The 20,939-nt window shown below is 42.5% G+C and overlaps 1 protein-coding gene across 6 annotated transcripts in view; it reads right to left on the reverse strand.

Moving 5' to 3' along the window:
* DVL1 (dishevelled segment polarity protein 1) overlaps positions 1-20,939 on the reverse strand; it is a 252,973-nt gene that overhangs the window by 71,450 nt on the left and 160,584 nt on the right. For all 6 annotated transcript variants that reach the window (XM_073602952.1, XM_073602951.1, XM_073602950.1 and 3 more), the window contains one exon: positions 10,319-10,451. In XM_073602952.1, the coding sequence (XP_073459053.1) occupies positions 10,319-10,451 (133 nt within the window). The remainder of the gene's footprint in view (positions 1-10,318; positions 10,452-20,939) is intronic.

A 20,939-nucleotide genomic window follows, 5' to 3' on the forward strand; every position in this document is an offset into this window, starting at 1 on the left:
CATTTCGTTCTTAGGTCAAAGGGATGAACTTCTGTCTGTAAATGAGGTCAGTTTAACCACTTAAAGACTAAATCTTTTTCTGACATTTGTCGCTTACAAGTTAAAAATCAGTATTTTTTGCCAGAAAATTACTTAGAACCCCCAAAATTTTGCACTTTCCAGTTTTAGCAAACTAACCCCACTGCGATATATATAGATATATAGATAAATATATATCTATATAGATATAGATATATATATATCTCTATATCTCTATATCTCTATATCTCTATATCTCTATATCTCTATATCTCTATATCTATATATATATCTATATCTATATATATAGATATATATATATATATTTTTTTTTTTTTTTTTTTTTTTTTAGCAGAGACCCTAGAGAATAAAATGATGGTTGTTGCAATATTTTATGTCACAATGTATTTGGCAGCGGCCTTTCAAACGCAATTGTTTTGGAAATAACACACTTTAATGAATTTTAAAAAAACGAAACCGTAAAGTTAGCCCAATCTTTTTGTAAAATGTGAAAGATGATGTTACACCATGAGAATCGTAAGAGAGTATTCTAAGCAAAAAAATTGTGATTCTCATTTTAGCCAGAATCGTGCAGCTCTAACTGTGTGTAATGAATCTATATAAAATATATGAGTTTCATTTTTTGAATTGAATTACTGAAATCAATTAACTTTTTGATGATATTCAAATTTTTTGAGATGCACCTGTACATCCTTTTGCAGGAAGACATGCATGGCTACTCTTCTCAGGACCAGCAGGCACAGAGGAGCTTGCCACTTCTCAAAAAAAACCAAATGTCTGAATTTCATGAAGCTCTTCAGAGTCCAAGAGCTGTGACCTACCATGTCTCTCTTACCTCTATCCTGACAATGCTGGTTAGTGATTGAACAGCTATTTACAAGCTGCTCAAATTATCCATCCAATAGTGGTGCCTTGAGATCACACTTGTGGATTTTCTAACCCAGAGAGCATCCCAGTTGCCACCCAGGCCCGCCTAAATTATTAGCCACTGGGCCTCTAAAGGACTAAGGATAGGTTTTGGGTGGACAATACCATAGTACAATTATTCACTGGTCTGTTAGGGAAGATCTCCTGATTCTGTGAGGACTCAGCCTCTCTCCATGTACTTTGCAGCCATGGAGGACCTTGCCTAGCTTTAACCCAAACACGGGTGCCACCAAATTACTTCTCCACAGGGGCAGATAAAGCTACAACACAGCATAAACCTATGTAGGATGGTACATGATCATGACCTGGTGGGGAGGAGTTGCCATAGGTCTGATTTGGAAATCACCTTTCATTTTTCTTACTCTTTTGGTATTTATTATAAAGCACAGCAACTATTTGGGGTTGATTTACTAAAACTGAAGACTGCAAAATCTGGTGCAGCTCTGCATAGAAGCCAACCAGTTTCCTTTTTTTTGTCAAAGCTTATTTCAACAAGCTGAAGTTAGAAGATGGTTGGATTTGATGCAGAATGCACCAGATTTTGCACTTTCCAGTTTTAGTAAATCAACCCCATTGCGTTTTTCTCCTAACATGCCCATATATAGTAAGTTTAGATTGGATTTCTTCAGCTCCTAATGTGTATTTACTCTTGTACTGAAACAAAGCAGATGTTTGTCTCCCACACCAAATTTTCTTGAAGACTGCCATTCAACACCTAGGTGGGTATCTCAGTCTTATTATCGGATTATAGGTCTAGAAGTACCTAATCTGCGTGATAATTGATGTGTGTGTTTTCAGACATTCATCTCTCTACCAGTGCTGGAGCATTGATCACTGAAACTCTGCTAAGAGGGAGGATCAGAATTCAGCCCTTGCGTTTGGGGTCATGTGACCAATGCGGTGCCAATGGGTTGTGTCACTAGTTTCAGCAAAAGGAAGGTAAAAAAGTTTCTGTAGGGAAAGGTAGGTACTTCGAACATGTATTTCTACTTAGATACCCATTGTTTAGGGGGCCTGAGTATGTCTGTGTTTTTTACTTGTGTGTCAGCTGAAAATATTTTTCTTTAGTTTCTGTATAGAAATCAGGACATAATGACAAGGAGACACGGAAAACAATACAAACCTAAAAATTCTAATCCTTCCTCACAAAAAAATTTCAGTGGAATTCTACTTTAAAAACACATATCCACTTTGAATCTACCAGTCAGGTACATAAAGTCAAACTGAAAAAATGAGCCCCTTAAATAAGGACAGAACTTCAGCTAAGAAACAATGTGCTTTGCTGGTTGTTTATCATTGCTACAAGGTCTTTTTTCACAATGACATTTGTGGTTTTATTTGTATCTTTGCTGTGTCTTTGAGGATTTACATCATCCAAACCGTGTGACAGTCCATTCTAATTTGTCTCTCAGCTTTCACGGTTCTATCTGCCTCCAAAACAAACTCTTCTCTCATCTCGCACACTTCCCACCCTTGTCAGAGCCTACAGATCTGCAGCCTGGGGGAACAATGCTTGATCTCTGGGCTATAAGGAAGCCAGATGAGAAGCAGAGAGGAGAGAGGTGATGACAAGCCAATGCTGAGGAAGAGACACACCTTGACCACATCCAGCTATGCTGAATCTACCTGTAAGACCGATTCAGGTTCTGGCTTGTCTTACACATTTAACAGTACAAACACGCAAGTGGCCGCTAGCCCTAGCGCTGTCATTAAAGAAAAGCTCCACTAAGCACTGGTGGATCTAAAATGGCCACATGACACAATCTTGTTAAAATTCTTTGAAAACAGCATATTTTCTTAACGTTCCTATTGAATTCTGAGGTATTTGAGGGAATACAAAAAGTATTAGAAATTGTACTGCCAAATGCTAATCTACTTACACACTGTTGTGTCTCTAGCCATGCTAACATGGCAAAAGCAACATCAAAACCTGCAAACCACAATAGGAGCAAGTGGCAGGGAACGGTTCCTCAGGCTAACCACAGACAACAAATGTTTTCCTAAGATATACAGTAATTAAAAAAGTACTGGAGATATTGGGTCATCACGACAGCCAGGCAACCAAACTAACATCTTCAGATGCAAATTAGCATTGGCAGCTCCCAAGCGGAGCAAAGCAACTGGTTCACAGAATTGCTCTACCACCCACTGCTTATATTTACCTCCGGTCTGCTCCCCCGCCATGCTCTTAACCCCCAGAAAAGAAAGTAAAATTCCCAGTACTTTAGGGTATAGAATAACAGGTACACAATGCAGTGCTATATGCCAAGTTATGGTAAGTGACAGAGAAGGGAAATTATGTAAAGGGGGACCATTAAGGAATGGTTAGTGGAGAAAACAGAACCTGAGTATGGAGGGGGACAAAAGTTGGGCCACAGCACTGTTTGGAAACAGATGGGCTGTGATGATCTCTTCCTGGAATTTAAGGAAGGATCCAGTTTGTCCTGAAGCTTTGCATAGCACATAAGTGTTCAGCAGAGCCAATTGGAATAAGTATACAGACACTTTTTTGTACCAGTGTCTGGCCTTACGGGCAATTAAGTACGGTGCCATCAACTGGTCGTTGAGGTCCACCCCTCCCATATTAAGGTGGTATTAGTGGACACAGAGGGGTTTCTCCACAACACCAATCGCCGTTTGAATTTGGACTGTCGTGTCTGCGTGAAGGGAGGACAGAACGAAAACATTCTTATTATCCCTCCACTTTGCAGCAAGCAAACTACTACATCTCAAGCAGGCTCTCTCCCCCAGCCTAAGACGGGAATCTACAAGCCCCTGGGATAAGCCCCCGTGATTAGATCGCATGGTGCCACATGCGCCAATTCAATGATCAAACAAGTGACTAAAAAGCGGCACGCTCTTGTAATAATTGTCCACATACAAGTGGTACCCCTTTCCGAACAAGGGTGACACCAAGTCCCACACAATCTTAACAGCGCTCCCTATGTAGTCTGGGCAGTTCTCTGGCTCTACGTAACTATCTCTTCCCTCGTAAACCATAAAACTATATGTATAGCTTTCTTGCACCTCAACAACATAACGGGGTCAGGTACGCCTGACCTTGGCAGAGACTACTACTACTACTACTCGTCAGAGCTATCTGTCAGGGTGCCACTGCTGTCTACAGGATCATATTCTGAGCCTGAATCTGACAGATGGGCGACTTCCTCTTCACTCTCATCTGTAACGCTCAGAAACGTGTAGGTCTCTTCACTAGTGTACCTTTGATTGGACATTTTGGCCTCTAAATTTACTGGTACAACTAGTGATACTCACAGGAAAAAAAAAAAAAAAAAAAGAGCACCTGACTGTCAGCGACTGCTTCAACTGCTACCAAAAAAACGTTAGAGTTCGCAGGGATCAGGCATGACTCTGCGAACACTGCAGTTATGTGTTTAGTGTTTGTAAGAGACGGTGATCAATTGATCACTTGGGCAGGCTGGGCGGAGGAGCTAAAACGCAGGTGTCTGGGCTGATCCCACTAAAACTGCGTTTTTGTGAACCCTATACTACTGGGGATGCTAGTAAAGATCTGATCAGATATTGATCTGTTCAGACACTATACTACTAAGGGAGGTGTATGGTGCGTGCGTGGGTGTTAGCGCTACTGGCACTAATCTGACGCTGCCTGGGGCGATGCAGACCCTAACTGACGCTAAAACCTAACTGATATCACCTGCCGGGTGATCAGGGGGTTAAACCTTTATTTAGGTTATATACGGCGGGTACCCTGACGCTATTAAAAAAGTAACTACCTAACCAGCGTCACCCGTAACACTAATACGGTGATCACTGGTGACAGGGGGTGATCAAGGGGTTTAAACCTTTATTGGGGGGGGGTTGGGGGGGTTAGGGGGTACCCTAAAGCTACCTAGGCCTACCACTAACTGCCCTAATGCTGATTAGTGTCACAAATGACACCAGTACAGTGATCAGTGAAAATTCTGACAACTGCACTGGGTGACACTGTGACAGGGAGTGAAGAGGTTAACGGGGGGGGGGGGCGATCAGGGGGTTATTGGGGGGTGACAAGTGTACCTACGTGTACTGGTGTTAGTGTAGTGTTGGTGCAACTTACTGTGGGATGTTCTCTCTCCTCACTCTGGAGCGAAAAGAGTTCCACGAGGGGAGATGACATTACTTCCCTTGCCTGTGTTTACGCTTACAGGCAGGGGAAGGATTTCATTCGCCACAACCGAAGATTTCATGGCCTGGACCTGAAGATTTAATTCTGATATGTGTGTTTGAGTGCGCTACTCTATTTGCAATACACCATTAATGAACCGAAGGCGCATTGTACAATAAGTATCTGGTGAGTGGCCAATCTATATGGTGGTGGTGTGTCACGAATATGGTGAATAAGTCACGATGAATCACAGATGATATACAGCGGGAATTTAATGAGAAGGCTGCACAGAGTTTTTAGAACTCATTTGCACATTGGCACTTTGCACATGGACTTTTTGAAATATTTTATAAATTGATAGTGATAATAATTTTCATTTTACAGTTTGTCAGACATTGGTTATATATACACATTTTTTGGTATGGTGGATATATGAAAATGGGGAATATTGTTTTGGGATTTATTCTGGCTTGTAGGAATACTAATTAACTGATCATATATGGTTTTACAACATTGATTATGGGAGAATATATCTGGCATATTTAAGGACACTTAATGATATACAGAGTGGTGTATTGCAAATAGAGTAGCGCACTCAAACACACATGTCACAATTATATCCCATTTCACTGAATAGTTTTTTTTGGATGCAGCAACTCAAATTTTAAAGGGAAAGTAGAATCGTCTAAACTCTTGCACCGGTGACTCACATAAGGACCTGAAGATTGATCGGTTCTGAAACTAATCCGATGGTCGCAAGCGCGGTGGGAGCCCCTGGTGGCGAGATTGCTCCCCGTACAGGTAAGAAATTTCGCGCAGCGGTGCCATTGTGTCGCAGTAAATATACGCGACACAGTTGGCAAGTGGTTAAGGAGCTTAGTGAAGTGATGGCAAGATGAGTATGGGAGTGAGCAATTGAGGAAAGGTTTGTGAAGCGAAGGGAAGGTGAGTATAGGGGGAGCAAATAAGGAGAGGTTTGTGAAGAAAAGGGAAGGTGAGTATAGGGGGAGCAATTAAGGAGAGGTTTGTAAAGAAAATGGAAGGCGAGTATAGGGGGAGCAATTAAGGAGAGGTTTGTAAAGAAAAGGGAAGGTGAGTATAGGGGGAGCCATTAATGAGCAGTTATTGAAGTGAAGAACAAAAGACAAAAAGAAAACTCACCCAAGCTCTACCGCTGTATAATGTAGTTAGGGTGCAGAGTGGTCAGTGTTCTGGCTAATTAAGCTCACAGAGAATCCATAAAAAGTACAAGCCGGCAACTCGACAGCTTTTCCATAGAAAATTTTATTGTAGCATTATAGCAGCAACATTATCCAAAATGCTCGGCCTAAGCCTTCATCAAAAGCCTGAAGAGAACGTGAGTATAGGGGGCAGCAATCAAGGAGCTGTTAGTGGAGCGAAGAGAAGGTGAATATAGAACTGAGCAATTAAGAAGCAAATTAGTGGAGCAAAGGAAGGCCAGTATGGTTGGGGCAATTAAAGCGAACTAAACCCTTCTATCGTTTTCAGCCAAGGAAGCGGTCATCTTAGCCTCTGTCCGATCTGCAGCTGCCATGGTGCTGCAAATTGGATCAGTTATGATATCAGGCATTTTATGGACTGACAGTTCAGAGCAACTGTGACTTATCATTCATGACATGCGTTTGGGAAAAAGTTAAATCAACGGCTCGAGTTCCACTTTAAGATGCAGTTAATGGAGCGAGGAGGTGAGAAATTAAGTGAACAAGGTTTAGTTTAAGGAGAAACTCCAATAAGAAGGATAATGTCATCAAACCCCTTCATGCCAGATCACTTGCTAAATGTGGAAGCAAAGTGGGAGAGTTCACCTAATATAAGCATCTGATCAGTCTCAGTGTTGTAAAATCAATAATTGCACTCAATTTATTTCAACTGTCTGGTAATAATCTATTTGCTGCCTTAAATGTTTCTACAAAAAAAAAAAATCAAATTGTAAATTTTTGTCTGGAAAGACAGCAATTCTACCATTTGGAAGCATTCAGTTGTTTTGGATTAGGTTGTACATGTGTGGTGAATCAGACTTTTTTGTTCACTCTTTTTTTGACATACAACAGAATCTGAATACAACAGAATTCAGATTAAATATAAGGAAATCAATGCAAAACTGATGTGTGTGTCCAGCTTAAAGTGGATGTAAACGCTCCGGTACCACATTCCGGTGGCACCTTTTGGGGGGGGTGGGGGGAGCGAATACCCCACAGCGAATTACGCCAGCAGCTCGGCTCCCACCTCCTCCTTCCCCCGCCGCCGGGCCAGTTTTAATTTTTGCAGGGATGGGCGGACCTCCGCTTTAAGGCATTCTACACTTCTGTATGAAGACAAAGGCTTCTCACTCTGGAATGGTGGGAGAGTGGAAAGAGGAGAAGGATAGCCATACACACAAAGATTTCTCTCATTCAGCCTGCAGACAAAATAAGAGAAATCTATTAGATCCCTCCATCCAAGCTAAACAGCTTGGCTGAAGGAATCTCCACTGCTAGCTATTGTATTTAAGCAGCCGTGACACGCACAACTGCTTGTATACCTGAGCAGGGACTGCATCTCATTGGGTGCAGTCCCTGTCTGGTCAACAATCTTTTTTGTTTTTCAAAGTTTGTTGAGTTGGTGTCGACAGGGCCACCCATGACTCAAATTTGAGCGGAATCAACAGAAATTGGCTGAAATGTGAGCCTATTATGGCCTTCTTAAGTGCTGCTGAGCGGCAGGGGTTGAATGAACCTGTTCCTTTGCCCTGCATGGGCAAAACACAGGTTTGCTTTAAATGCAGTAGCCTTTGACAACCACTCAAAATCCATTCGGGTCTGACTTCAAAGTAAATTCTGATGCCATGTTGCTACACTTAAAGCAGAACTTCACGCTCTCGATCAACGCTGACTATTTTTAATCTCTTAGTAAATAGATAGAAAAGTAAAATGTACTTGTTTTGAACTTGTTTTTAACATTTCTTCGATTATTTCCTGGGTTAGAGGCCTAAGCAAATTATGTCATACATCCTTACATTACAGGAGTCTTCAGGAGAGAAGAGGGGGAGAGTTTTTTTTAGCTCAGCACATTCTCCTGTTTGCATGCTTGAGCTAAGGGCAGATGGATTTCAGGAAGTAAATGCTACATATGAATCATCTGCCCTTACTCAAGATGGCCTTGGCCAGAAATGCTAGAGGGGGGTGTTTTTCAAAGTGATTTCTCAGCAAAATAAATCATGCAGACGTGGATGGATGGGTGAGTTTGCCCTGAACATTAAACATGAAATAAAGAGCGTTTTTGGTTTGTGGTGCTCAGATGCAGTGTAGTACTGCTTTAAAGTAGAAGTCCAGTTAAAAGCTAAACTTAAACCTACTTCCACCCCCATTCAAAGCTCTATACTAACCACCCTGTATAGGAAAGATGCTTATACTTACCTACCTTATATTTTCTTCTCTGGGCACTTCGGTCTGGTCATATGATCGGATCCCAGCACCAGCTTCAGTGTAGAAAAGGCATAGCCAGCAAAGGATGCCCCATAGTAAGCCTAGGGGGGGGGGGTCGTCACTGAATAGGCATTGCAGCCATTGTCAGCTATTTCTCCTATTCAATGAAGCCAGCCACTGGGGAGATCATCTGACCGGACCGGAGCACCCAAGTAATAGGTAAGTGCAAGCATCTTTCCTCTACAGGGTAGTTAGTATAGGACTTAGAATAGGGGTGGGAGCAGATTTAAGCTAAGATAGTTTTTGACTGGACTTCTACTTTAAGCCTAGGAACTCTTCACTGGATAAGGCTGAAAATATTTCTTTTACAAAAGGTTTTATTAATAATCATTTGAACAGACAGAGCCACCAAGTGGATAGTTACAACGCATAACAAACGAGTATAAATCAAATAGATGTATAAATTTGAGGCTTACCTCCTCACAGCATATAACATTATAAAAGGTGCAAACAAAACAATTCTGGGTCATTTCACAATGTAGCACATGGTTGGGTATAACTACACAAAAAGCCCACTAATAACAGGCCTAGGGTTAATATGATAAATAGAATCAGAAAAGAAATACAAATAGAGTAACCATCCAAGACAGGACTACACCTGGTGGCCAGATAAACATGTAGTCCAAGAAGAGATAAGAAATCAGAAGAAACGAGAAAGAAGAAACAGAAAAAGGAGACCCGTAAGGACCGTGCCAGGAGATCACTAAATTGAAAAAGAATATTATCGAATTGAGAGGGCTGGGCATGAGCAATCCAGGGTTGCCAGACCCCAGGAAAATTTTCATGGGTGTCAAACTAAGGCTGACAATTTTTCATTGACCATAAGGTCATTCATGTGGTTTTTGACAGCTTCAAAACTAAGTATGGAGGATTTCCAAGCTTTCATAATAGTTAACTTGGTTGCAGTAAAGAGATGCAGAGCTATTTGCCGTTCCGGATGAAGCAGTTCTGCAATCAGTTTGCAAAGAAGGGTATGGATCTTTTTTAGTGTTTGTAACTTTAAAGATTAAATCACTACCAGCCCCTCTCTTGTATCCAGGCATACCACACTGTATAAGTGGTTTCAGATATATTCAGGCTGGTCACATGACTCCCGGCCGCTCTGCTACTCCCATCCAGGGCTACAGTGGGAGGGACCAAGATCTTCCTCTGACATCAGCCGAGAAGATCACGTGACTGCCGTGCTGGCCGCTCAGCCCCTCGTGCTGTAGCACTGAATCGGAGTAGCAGAGCTGCCAGGAGTCACGTAGCCGGCCTGAAGATATCTGAATAAGGTATTTCGAGGCTTCGTTTTTAAAAACACTTACACAGTGTGGTATGACTGGATAAAAAAGAAGGGCTGGCAGTGACAATTTTAAAACTTTTCTTTACTACTAATAGCAGCAGGAGGGGGAGGTGGAGACACAGACACACGGTGCTGACAGGCAGGGAGGGAAGGGTTGAGGAGGACAGAGGAGAGCTGTGGGTGATGGAGGCATGTAAACTGACCACAGTAATCAGGGCTCAGCAGCCATGATTACTGTAGTCAGAACACAGAGGGGGACACAGGAACTGGCAGGATCAGCCAGGTTTTTTACAGTTTAGAGAGGGCCAGATTAGACAGCACAACTATTATGTTGTTTAATCTGCTATAAGGGAACAGGATCTCTTTTTTTGTTTTTTTTTTGTTTAGGGTTACAAACACTTGAAGGTCAAGACTGAAAATATTTCACTGCTTCTTTAAATCGCCTGACTCTCGTACCTGCTAGTGTTGTCTTCATCAGAGTCTACAAAACTGCTGGACTCCAGCTCACTGCTCATCACGGTGGACGCGCTGTCATATCCTCCAGGGTCACGCATACGCTCCACTTTGGGGTGCCCATTGATCCTTGGAACTGTCAGAGAAAACAAAGGATGTGATGAATTGAGGTTCAGCAAACAACTATCAGCAAAAAAGCTTTTGCGATCAAAGTAAATGTTAATCTAGTACTAAAGACAATGTGATGGAAGGTATGGTACATAATGCAGAATAACAGCAAGTGACAGGGAGATAGAGATGACAGAAGCCGAAATATCACCCTCAAACCCACTAAACATCCTCCTTTAATCTGAATGAAAAATGGATGTTGCTGACAGGGCCAGACCACAAAGCTGAGAATAGGTTGTGCCTTTAATCAGGGTAATAGACTCTGTCAGTTCCAGACCGTTTGATGTAAAGTGTCCTGACTGATGAAGTATCATTACTTCAAACATGGTGTACCTTCCTCATCAATACCTGTAACTGAGCACCTTCCTTCATCCGCACTACAGGCTTCACGTCAAAGAGACCCATGTATGAAAAGCGTCTGCACAGAACAACCTACCAGATACCCCCTTACATCATGCTTCAAGGGCAATGTAGCTGAAGGTGGTACGTTGCTAGGGGCAACAAGAACTGACCTGTCTTCTGGAAGTATTATGCAAGAGGCCCATTTATAAAGCAATGTTACGGCCTTATAACAGTTATACTGCTGCTTTAAAAGTAATTAAAAAAAACAGTCCCAAAGCAAGTGCTACCTTATTATTTGAAGAAATAAAAAGCTGACAGGAGAAGAGCCTAGTTATATTGCCTGTCAAAATCACGTGATCAGACACCATGAAGTCTGACATAAAATTATACACTATATCTATATAAAACAATCATTTTAGAACATTCAGTTCCCAGTCATACCCACATGCTGCAGTAACTTTGTTGGTACAATGCTTTGCCATTAACCGTTGATGCATGTGTTGCAGCACACCACTATACTCTGTAAACCATTATGCTGTGGTATGTTATGTTGGTAAATTGGTGCATGTCCTGTTTTCAGTCTGTTCTGATGGACAGTCTTAGCACAACGCACTGGAGCCGGTAGATCTGAATGGGCCCCAAAGCTCAACTCCAGATAAACAGCTAAATACACTGACAAAAAACATATATGAGAGTTGTTTTACCTGCCAGGAGGATTTGTATTTCTCGCTATCAATCCTGAGAGTTACACGTAGGGCTGGGGAAAAAATCGATTTAAATCTTGAATCGAGTTGAGAGGTCAAATCGATTCAAAATTTAAGCAAATCGATTTTTTTAGATTTTTTTTTTTTTCACCGCGCCGGTCCCGAGGCACTGCGGGCATGAGTTTTTAGGCGAGGCCGCGGCTTCGGCCTAGTCCGCGGCTACGGCCAGATGCCGCGGACTAGGCCGAAGCCACAGCCTCGCCTAAAAACTCATGCCTGCAGCGCCTCCGGACCGGCGCGGTTTCCAAAGAAAAAAAAAAACTCGATTCGAATCGTGAATCGAGTTTTTTTCAGAGAATCGAAGATTTTTTTTTTTTTTTAAGAAAATCTCCCAGCCCTAGTTACACGGCTATGATACACAACTGGGCAGGGGAGGGGAAGTAATTTTTCTCACCTGCAGTTTCACTTTCACGTACATGTATCCTTCCCTACCCCATAACACCTATCTGCATTCTCCCTGTAATGCAACACATATGATTGGTTCCTTGTGCTGCTTCTCCCTCACACAGAGCTTAAGGCCCCTTTCACACTTATACGACTTGTCCCACAATTTTGTACTGCAAAATCACATGACAAGCCATTCTCCATGATTTTCAATGACTACCTATCATTTGGCACGACTTTAAGTCGTGCCAACTTCAAAGTAGTCCCTGCACTACTTTGGTCCAACTTCCATGCGAGTTGATGTCCATAGACCTCAATGTTAAACCCTCAAGTAGCATGCAAATTGTACCTGAATAATATAGACACGATTTCAGTACGACTTTGTAAGCACAAGCTGTAAGCACAAGCTGAGGGTCAAAGCATTTTTTAAACCCCAACCCTGTAAAGTCGTACAAAGTAGTACTGATCCCAAATCGCTGCAAAATCGCAGCCGCGAAGCCGTGGTAAAAATCACATGACTTTGAAGTCGCACAAGTGTGAAAGGGGCCTTACAGAGACTGCAATAGCCTGATATCCAGTCAAAGTCAAGTACTTACACTTTTTGCATTAAAAAAATAATTTAAGGATGTAAGATTACAGAGCTACATTACTCTGTGAATTGTATGTCTGCCTGGAGTCCAGAATTAACATAACTTTGTACAATAATATACATTAAGCTGATTTCTCTTAAATGTATATTTAAAATAAGCAGCATACCTTGGTCAGGGACATCCCCCTCTCTAGCCTGCTAATTGGAAAAACAAGGAGCAGCAGAATATTGAGTCATTCCTCTGCTCATTCTGCTTGCTTCTGATTGGCTCATAATTCTGGCCCTACCTCTCTTGTCTAAGTGCTGCTGTACATGTGGTTAAAGGAGGTTGGAAAAAAAAAAAAAGTTCTTCCACTAGCAACACTCAATAGAACATTACATCAGTTGGTGTTTTAGCCGATATGGAAAATAACAGCTGAAGTACCAAAATTGGTGCCTGGTTGCTAGTCATCAAAGAAAAAATAATTTTGTCAACCCTAACAACCAATCACGTTCGGAATCTATACTTTTCATTTGTATATGGCAGATAGCTATTACCAGACAAAGGGGGTTATTTACGAAAGGCAAATCCACTTCGAGGATCTAAGGGGTAGATCTGAAATGAGGGGAAGCTCTGCTGATTTTATCATCCAATCATGTACAAGCTAAAATGCTGTTTTTTATTTTCCTTGCATGTCTCCCTCAGATCTACAGCGACTTTACTTCCAAGTGCAGTTTCAGTGCAAAGTGGATTTTCCTTTAGTAAATAACCCCCAAAATGTCTTTCAGCAACATATGAACATTTCCTGCTGGGCCCGGTAAACACTTCAGCAGCTGGTACAGGCCTTACACAAGCAAGGTAATAAATAATTATTGTACTCTGTATTATCTCATTGCTGCCTTATAATATCACATTTCTCAAGAACAGACAGCAATGTGGAATTACACTTTGAAATGTGAAGAAGACAATTTGCTCTACTGTTAGTAAAGAAATTGTCTGCTGAACTAAGGCTAAGCTGAGCATGTAACAGGCTTATAGGGGAGTATGCGTGTGTGATCTTATCCCAGCCCCGATGCAGGCCCAGGCGTTCTGAACACAATGCTTCTCAGCCACAAGCTGGAAAATCATTCCTATCACAAAACAAAACACCACCTAATCTGCTTTTCCAGCATTTTATCTTCACACCCGTATTTTGTTTCTTCACACTGACGTATCGCAGTATCTCAGGCAGCCAGAGTGGGGCCAAACCAGAACACAAAACAAACTCAAGCAGCATGAATGTGTAGCTGACAAGATACCCTTCAATGGCAGTACTGTACTTCTGACTGCAGGTGGTACTGTGCTACATCACTGACTGTAGGCAGGCAGGCAGTACTATACTTTATCACTGACTGTAAGCAGGCAGGCAGTACTATACTTTATCACTGACTGTAAGCAGGCAGGCAGGCAGTACTATACTTTATCACTGACTGTAGGCAGGCAGGCAGTACTATACTTTATCACTGACTGTAGGCAGGCAGGCAGTACTATACTTTATCACTGACTGTAGGCAGGCAGGCAGTACTATACTTTATCACTGACTGTAGGCAGGCAGGCAGTACTATACTTTATCACTGACTGTAAGCAGGCAGGCAGTACTATACTTTATCACTGACTGTAAGCAGGCAGGCAGTACTATACTTTATCACTGACTGTAAGCAGGCAGGCAGTACTATACTTTATCACTGACTGTAAGCAGGCAGGCAGTACTATACTTTATCACTGACTGTAAGCAGGCAGGCAGTACTATACTTTATCACTGACTGTAGGCAGGCAGGCAGTACTATACTTTATCACTGACTGTAAGCAGGCAGGCAGTACTATACTTTATCACTGACTGTAAGCAGGCAGGCAGTACTATACTTTATCACTGACTGTAAGCAGGCAGGCAGTACTATACTTTATCACTGACTGCAGGCAGGCAGGCAGTACTATACTTTATCACTGACTGCAGGCAGGCAGGACTATACTTTATCACTGACTGAGGCAGGCAGGCAGTACTATACTTTATCACTGACTGCAGGCAGGCAGGACTATACTTTATCACTGACTGCAGGCAGGCAGGACTATACTTTATCACTGACTGCAGGCAGGCAGGACTATACTTTATCACTGACTGCAGGCAGGCAGGACTATACTTTATCACTGACTGCAGGCAGGCAGGACTATACTTTATCACTGACTGCAGGCAAGCAGGACTATACTTTATCACTGACTGTAGGCAACCGGATGCTACTGTATTGCATCACTGACAGCAGACAGACGGTACTATACTTCAATCACTGACTGCAGGCAGGCGCTATTGTACTGCACCACTGACAGCAGACAGTACTGTACTGCACAACTGACAGCAGGCAGACAGTACTATACTGCCTTACTGACTGCACGTAGACAGGGGCTACTGTTCTAGATCACTGACAGCAGGCAGGTGCTACTGTACTGCACCACTGACGGCAGACAGGCACTGCAGACAGTATTATACTACATCACTGATTGCAGTTATCACTGACTGCAGGCAGGTGCTATTGTACTGCATCACTGACAGCAGGCAGTACTGTACTGCACCACTGACAGCAGGCAGATGGTTCTATACTGCCTTACTGACTGCAGGTAGACAGGTGCTACTGTATTGCATCACTGACAGCAGACAGGTGCTACTGTACTGCACCACTGACTGCTGGCAGACAGTATTATACTGCATCACTGATTGCCGTCATCACTGACTGCAGGCAGGCAGTACTGTACTGCATCACTGATCACTGGTAGGCAGGCGGTATTGTACAGTACTTCTGACTGTAAGCAGTACTGTACTACATCACTGACTGTAGGCAGGCAGGTAGTACTATACTTTATCACTGACTGCAGGCAGGCGCTACTGTATTTCATCACTGACAGCAGGCAAACTGTACTATACTTCATCACTGACTGCAGACAGGTACTTCACCACTGACAGGAGGCAGACGGTACTATACAGCCTTACTGACTGCAGGTAGACAGGTGCTACTGTACTAGATCACTGACAGCAGACAGGTGCTACTGTAATGCACCACTGACTGCAAGCAGGCGGTACTGTACTGCCTCACTGACTGCAGGCAGGTACTGCAGACAGTATTAATCTGCATCACTGATTGCAGTTATCACTGACTGCAGCCAGGCAGGTGCTATTCTACTGCATCACTGACAGTAGGCAGGTGCTACTGTATTTCATCACTGACAGCAGGCAGTACCGAACTTTTCTGCCTTACTGACTGCAGGTAGACAGGTGCTACTGTACTGCATCACTGACAGCAGGCAGGTGCTACTGTACTGCATCACTGACAGCAGGCACTGCAGACAGTATTATATTACATCACTGATTGTAGTTATCACTGACTGCAGGCGGGCAGATAGTACTGTGCTGCATCACTACCTGCAGGCAGGCATCACTGTATTGCATGTTGACATACTGACTGCTCTCAATACATGGGATTTACAAATTCTGCAGTTGGCTATACACATATAGATCCAATTGTTCGATAAAATGATTGTTCCGTTATTCTTATCAACTCTACAAGTTATCAATAGCTTTTTTACATATTATTTTAAAGTGGTTAAGCCACTCTGCCCACTTTATACAATCCTCTCTGGTTTCTAATCCTGTGTGCCCCTGTGTTTTATAGAAAAAATACCTTTTATACCTGATTTCAGAGCGCTGCTCAGCCCTCAGCCCGGCCGGCTCTCCCCTCTCTCGAGCTGACAGCTGCAGGGGGAGGGCTCGAGAATTCCCCACTGGTGTCAGTCAGGAGGGGAGGAGAGAAGCAACCTGTCACGTGAGCCCGAGCAGCGCTCTGAAATCAGGTATAAATGGCATTTTTTCTATAAAGCATGTACACAGGGGCACACAGGATTAGAAACCAGAGAGGATTGTATAAAACGGTAAAAGTTATTTAAGCAGAAGAAGCAGAGGGGCGGCCTCTGTCACAAGCTGACAGGCAGGGAGGGGAGGGGGGAGGAGGACAGAGGAGGACACAGAAGAGCAGAGAGCAGGGCTGCGGATGACGGAGGCACGTAAAACGGACCACGGTGTCAGGGCTCAGCAGCCATAATAAACCATGGTCAGTTTACAGAGGGGAGGGTATAGCCAGGCAGGATCAGCCTGGAATTTCAGGTGATACAGGGGCCAAATTACACAGCACAAGCACGGTGCTGTATAACATGCTTTAAAAGGTACAGGATTATTATTATTTTTTTTTTTTTTTTAGGGTAACAAATGCTTTAACTTTTTGTCATTGAATTGATCATTACATCAAATGGGTTGAAAAATTAAATAACTGAAGCCATCACTTCTGATTTTTGTTTACTTTTTCCAGTAAACTTTTGACACAAACGAATTGATGCCTGCAAATTTATTATACGTGTTGCATCGAATGATCAGATAACCAATTGAGTTACACAATGTACAACCCTAATTTCTGAACAATTGGGATACTGTGAAAAAACAACATAAAAACAATGATTTGCAAAGCTCAAAAACCCATATTTTGTTCACAACAGAAAAGAGAAAACATATCAAATGTTTAAACTGAGAAAATGGACCCATTTCAAAAGGTAATTTTGAAATTGATGAGCAACACGTCTCAAAAATGTTGGGACAGGGCGACAAAAAGCTGACTAAATAAGTGGTACTAACAAGGAAGAGCATTTTGCAACAGGTCAGTAACATGATTGGGTATAAAAAGAGCATCTTAGAGAGTCAGAGTGTCTCAGAAGTAAAGATGATCAGAGGTTCACCAATCTGTGAAAAGCTGTGTCTAAAAATTGTTAAACAATTTTAGAATATTGTTCAACATAAAAACTGCAAATCATCTTCGGTACATATTATCATCAAAAGATTCCAATAATCGGAAGAAATCTCTGTGCGCAAGGGACAAGGCTGAAATGCAATATTGGATGCCCGTGATTTTCGGGCTCTCAGACGGCACTGCAATAAAGACAGGCATGATTCTGTGATGGAAATCACTGCATGGGCTCAGGGATACTTCCAAAAATCACTATCTGTAAATAAGGTAAACCTCTATCATGCAAAGAAGAAGCCATATCTGCAACATGATCCAGAAACGCCACCATCTTCTGTGGGCCAAAGCTCATTTAAAATGGTCTGTTGCAAAGTGGAAAACTGTTCTGTGGTCAGTTGAATTTAAATTTGACATTCTTTTTGGCAAACATGGGCGCCTCATCCTCCGGACTAAAGAGGAGAGAGACCTTCTGGCTCGTTATCAGTGCTCATTTCAAAAGCCTGCTTCTCTGATGGTATGGGGGTGCATTCATGTGTATGGAATGGGCAGATTGCACATCTGGAAAGGCATCATCAGTGATGAAAGATATATCCAGGTTTTTAGAGCAGCATATGCTTCCATCCAGATAACGTCTTTTTCAGGGAAGACCTTGCATATTCAGCAGGACAATGCTAAACTACATACTGCATCTATGACAACAGCATGGCTTTGTAGTAGAAGAATCTGGGTGCTTAATTGACCTGGTGCAGTCTGGATCTTTCACCAATTGGAAATATTTGGCAAGTCTCAAAACGAAAATTACGACAAAGAAAACCCAGGACTGTGAGCAGTTAGAATCCTATATCAGGCAAGAGTGGGAGAACATTCCTTTCCCAAAACTCCAGCAACTCGTCTCCTCAGTTCCTAGATGTTTACAGAAAGAAGAGGGGATACGCCGTGGTAAACATGGCCCTGTACAAACTTTTCTGAAACGTGTTGTTGCCATCAATTTCAAAATTACTTTTTTTTTTTTTTAAATGGTACATTTTCTCAGTTTAACCATCTGATATGTTTTCTATTTTCTAGTGAATAAAATATGGGTTTATGAGATTTGCACTCTGTTTTATGTAGATTTTACACAGCGCCTCAAATTTTTTGGAATTGGGTTGTATGTATGAAAACAATTCACAATGTTCTGAATAAATCTGAAGTATTGTCCTAAGCTGTATGTGTGGCTTACTAAACTGGAGAACTGAGAACCGTGTGCAGCTGTGCATGATAGCCAATCAGCTTTTAACTTCAGCTTGTTCAATTAAGCTTTGACAATAAAACCTGGAAGCTTATTGGTTTCTATTCAGAGCTGCATCAGATTTTGCATGCTCCAGTTTTAGTAAATCAATAACATTGCGTATTTTAAGAACAGAATGCTGAGTCAGCCAACCTAAACCTGATGCCCAGTAATGAGGAGATGCTAACTGACCAAATTACCCCACTGACTTAAAGTAAACTCTGTACTACCACTTGTATCCACAGGTAAGCCTATAAGAAGGCTTTCTTGTAGGTACTATGAATATCTCCTAAACTTGCACAGTTTAGGAAATACTCAAGAGTGCATGCATGCACATTATCGGAGCGTGTGCTCTAAAAATGTCCAGCTTATGGTGCCGGATCTTCAGAGCCTGTGCCAGAAATGGCGGCTCCCGCACATGTGCGCGGAAGTGACGTCATTGCAGCTCCGTCCAATCACATACCCAGAGCTTGGGAACCTGGAAGACAGACAGGGGAAACATGTCAGCTGTCTCAGCGGTGACATTATAGAGCCGGAGGGCTTAGTTCCAAGGTGAATATTTTATAACGTGCTAGTATGCGATGCATACTAGCACATTATGTCATTGTCTTGTAGGGTTTTTTTAAAAACATTGGCTATTTACAACTGCTTTAACATTTGTTTCACTAAATCAAGAGTTAGATCTCCCTATTTGTGTAAGAATTTCTTCTATGATACCCTGCCATGGCCAATATGAAGCCAAGCAAAGGTGTCTCATACCTACGAATGTAAGAGAGATGAAGAATACAAATGTATAAGAGAGATGTCTTTGTAACAACTGACAACTTCTGAGCAGTGGGTGATAATTTACTGACAAAGGTTCTGAGATATTTAAAGTATACTGTCACATCTGAAAGCTTATAAATTGTTAATTACAGCTGTTTTTGTTTTCATTTTTCAAAAGCCAGAATCCAGGTGTCCCTAAATCCCGGAGGATTCACATATTCACATTTCATAACATCCTGGTAGTGTCATGGGCTGCCCTTGCCCCATCTCACATGTTCTTACTGGCCCATCACGCTTATGGACCATATTACTGACTAAGAGAAAAGCATATGGGGTAGAGCAGTGATCATCAACCCTGTCCTCAGGGCCCACTAACAGGCCAGGTTTTATGTATTACCTTGGGGAGATGCAGACTAGAATACTGCAATCAATGAGCAGCAAATGATATCACCTGTGATGTATTTCAGTTATCTTGCAAACCTGGCCTATTAGTGGGCCCTGAGGACAGGGTTGATGACCACAGGGGTAGAGGACCATCTATAAAATTTGCATACCAAAAACTCCATAGGATCTTCGAACAATGGAAAAGCTAAGGATGGCTTTTGATAGTATGTGCCAGCACTGCTAAGTGTCTATTTGATTGCTGTAAACATTTTATATAGCGAAAGTTCCGCTTTATGTCCTCCCCCCACCCCCCATCACATTTGGTACATTATTATTTTTTGGGGGGGGGGTACCTAGTTTGGATACCCAGTGGGTACCCACTCCAATCACCCCCCTACTCTCTTTGCCTGCAGCCTTCTGGGACACGTCACAGGTCCCAGAAGGATGCAGGACCATTCACAAAGCGCGGCACGGTTTGCGCATGCACAGTGGGAAGCCGACTGTGAAGCAGCAAGGAGCCACAGCCGGCTTCCCAAACTAAACATGCCGGTGTTCCATCAGAATCAGCGACCCGCCAGATTAAGTAACGGAAGTGACGTTCTGTCAGCTGCGCATTTGTTCCACCTCTACCAGGTCTGCTCATATGACAGAACACCTGCAGTCAGAAGAAGGCAGCGGACATCTTAGTACACCCAGCTACGGCTTGAATTTCACAGTAATTTTAGCAATAAAGTGAGTGTATATAAATAAATATAGTGTATTGACATCTGTGATGCTGTCCGGATGTTTAATTTTGAAAGCCTAAAGGTTTAGCTTTGAGCCATGCGGGATGTACAAACACCACCACACCGCCACTTTCCTACTGCTAGTGTCCATCTTCTTTCAAAATGTAACATCGCCGCACCATGGGACCCGAAGACTAGCGAAGAACCAGCCCAGATGAGGACACTGCTGGATCCTTGGACAGGTAAGTGTCCTTTTAATTTTTTTTTTCTAGGGTGAAGATCCTCTTAAAAGTGGTATTAAAGTGATTGTAAAGTCTTGTTTTCTTTAGTCAAAATAAAAAAACATGTTATACATACCGGCTCTGTGAAGTGGTTTTGCACAGAGCAGCCCGGATCCTATTTTCTCGGGTTCCTCTTTGGTGCTCCTGGCCACTCCCTCCTA

Source organism: Aquarana catesbeiana, linkage group LG10 (genome assembly GCF_042186555.1).
Source record: "Aquarana catesbeiana isolate 2022-GZ linkage group LG10, ASM4218655v1, whole genome shotgun sequence".
Classification (NCBI taxonomy): Eukaryota; Metazoa; Chordata; class Amphibia; order Anura; family Ranidae; genus Aquarana; species Aquarana catesbeiana.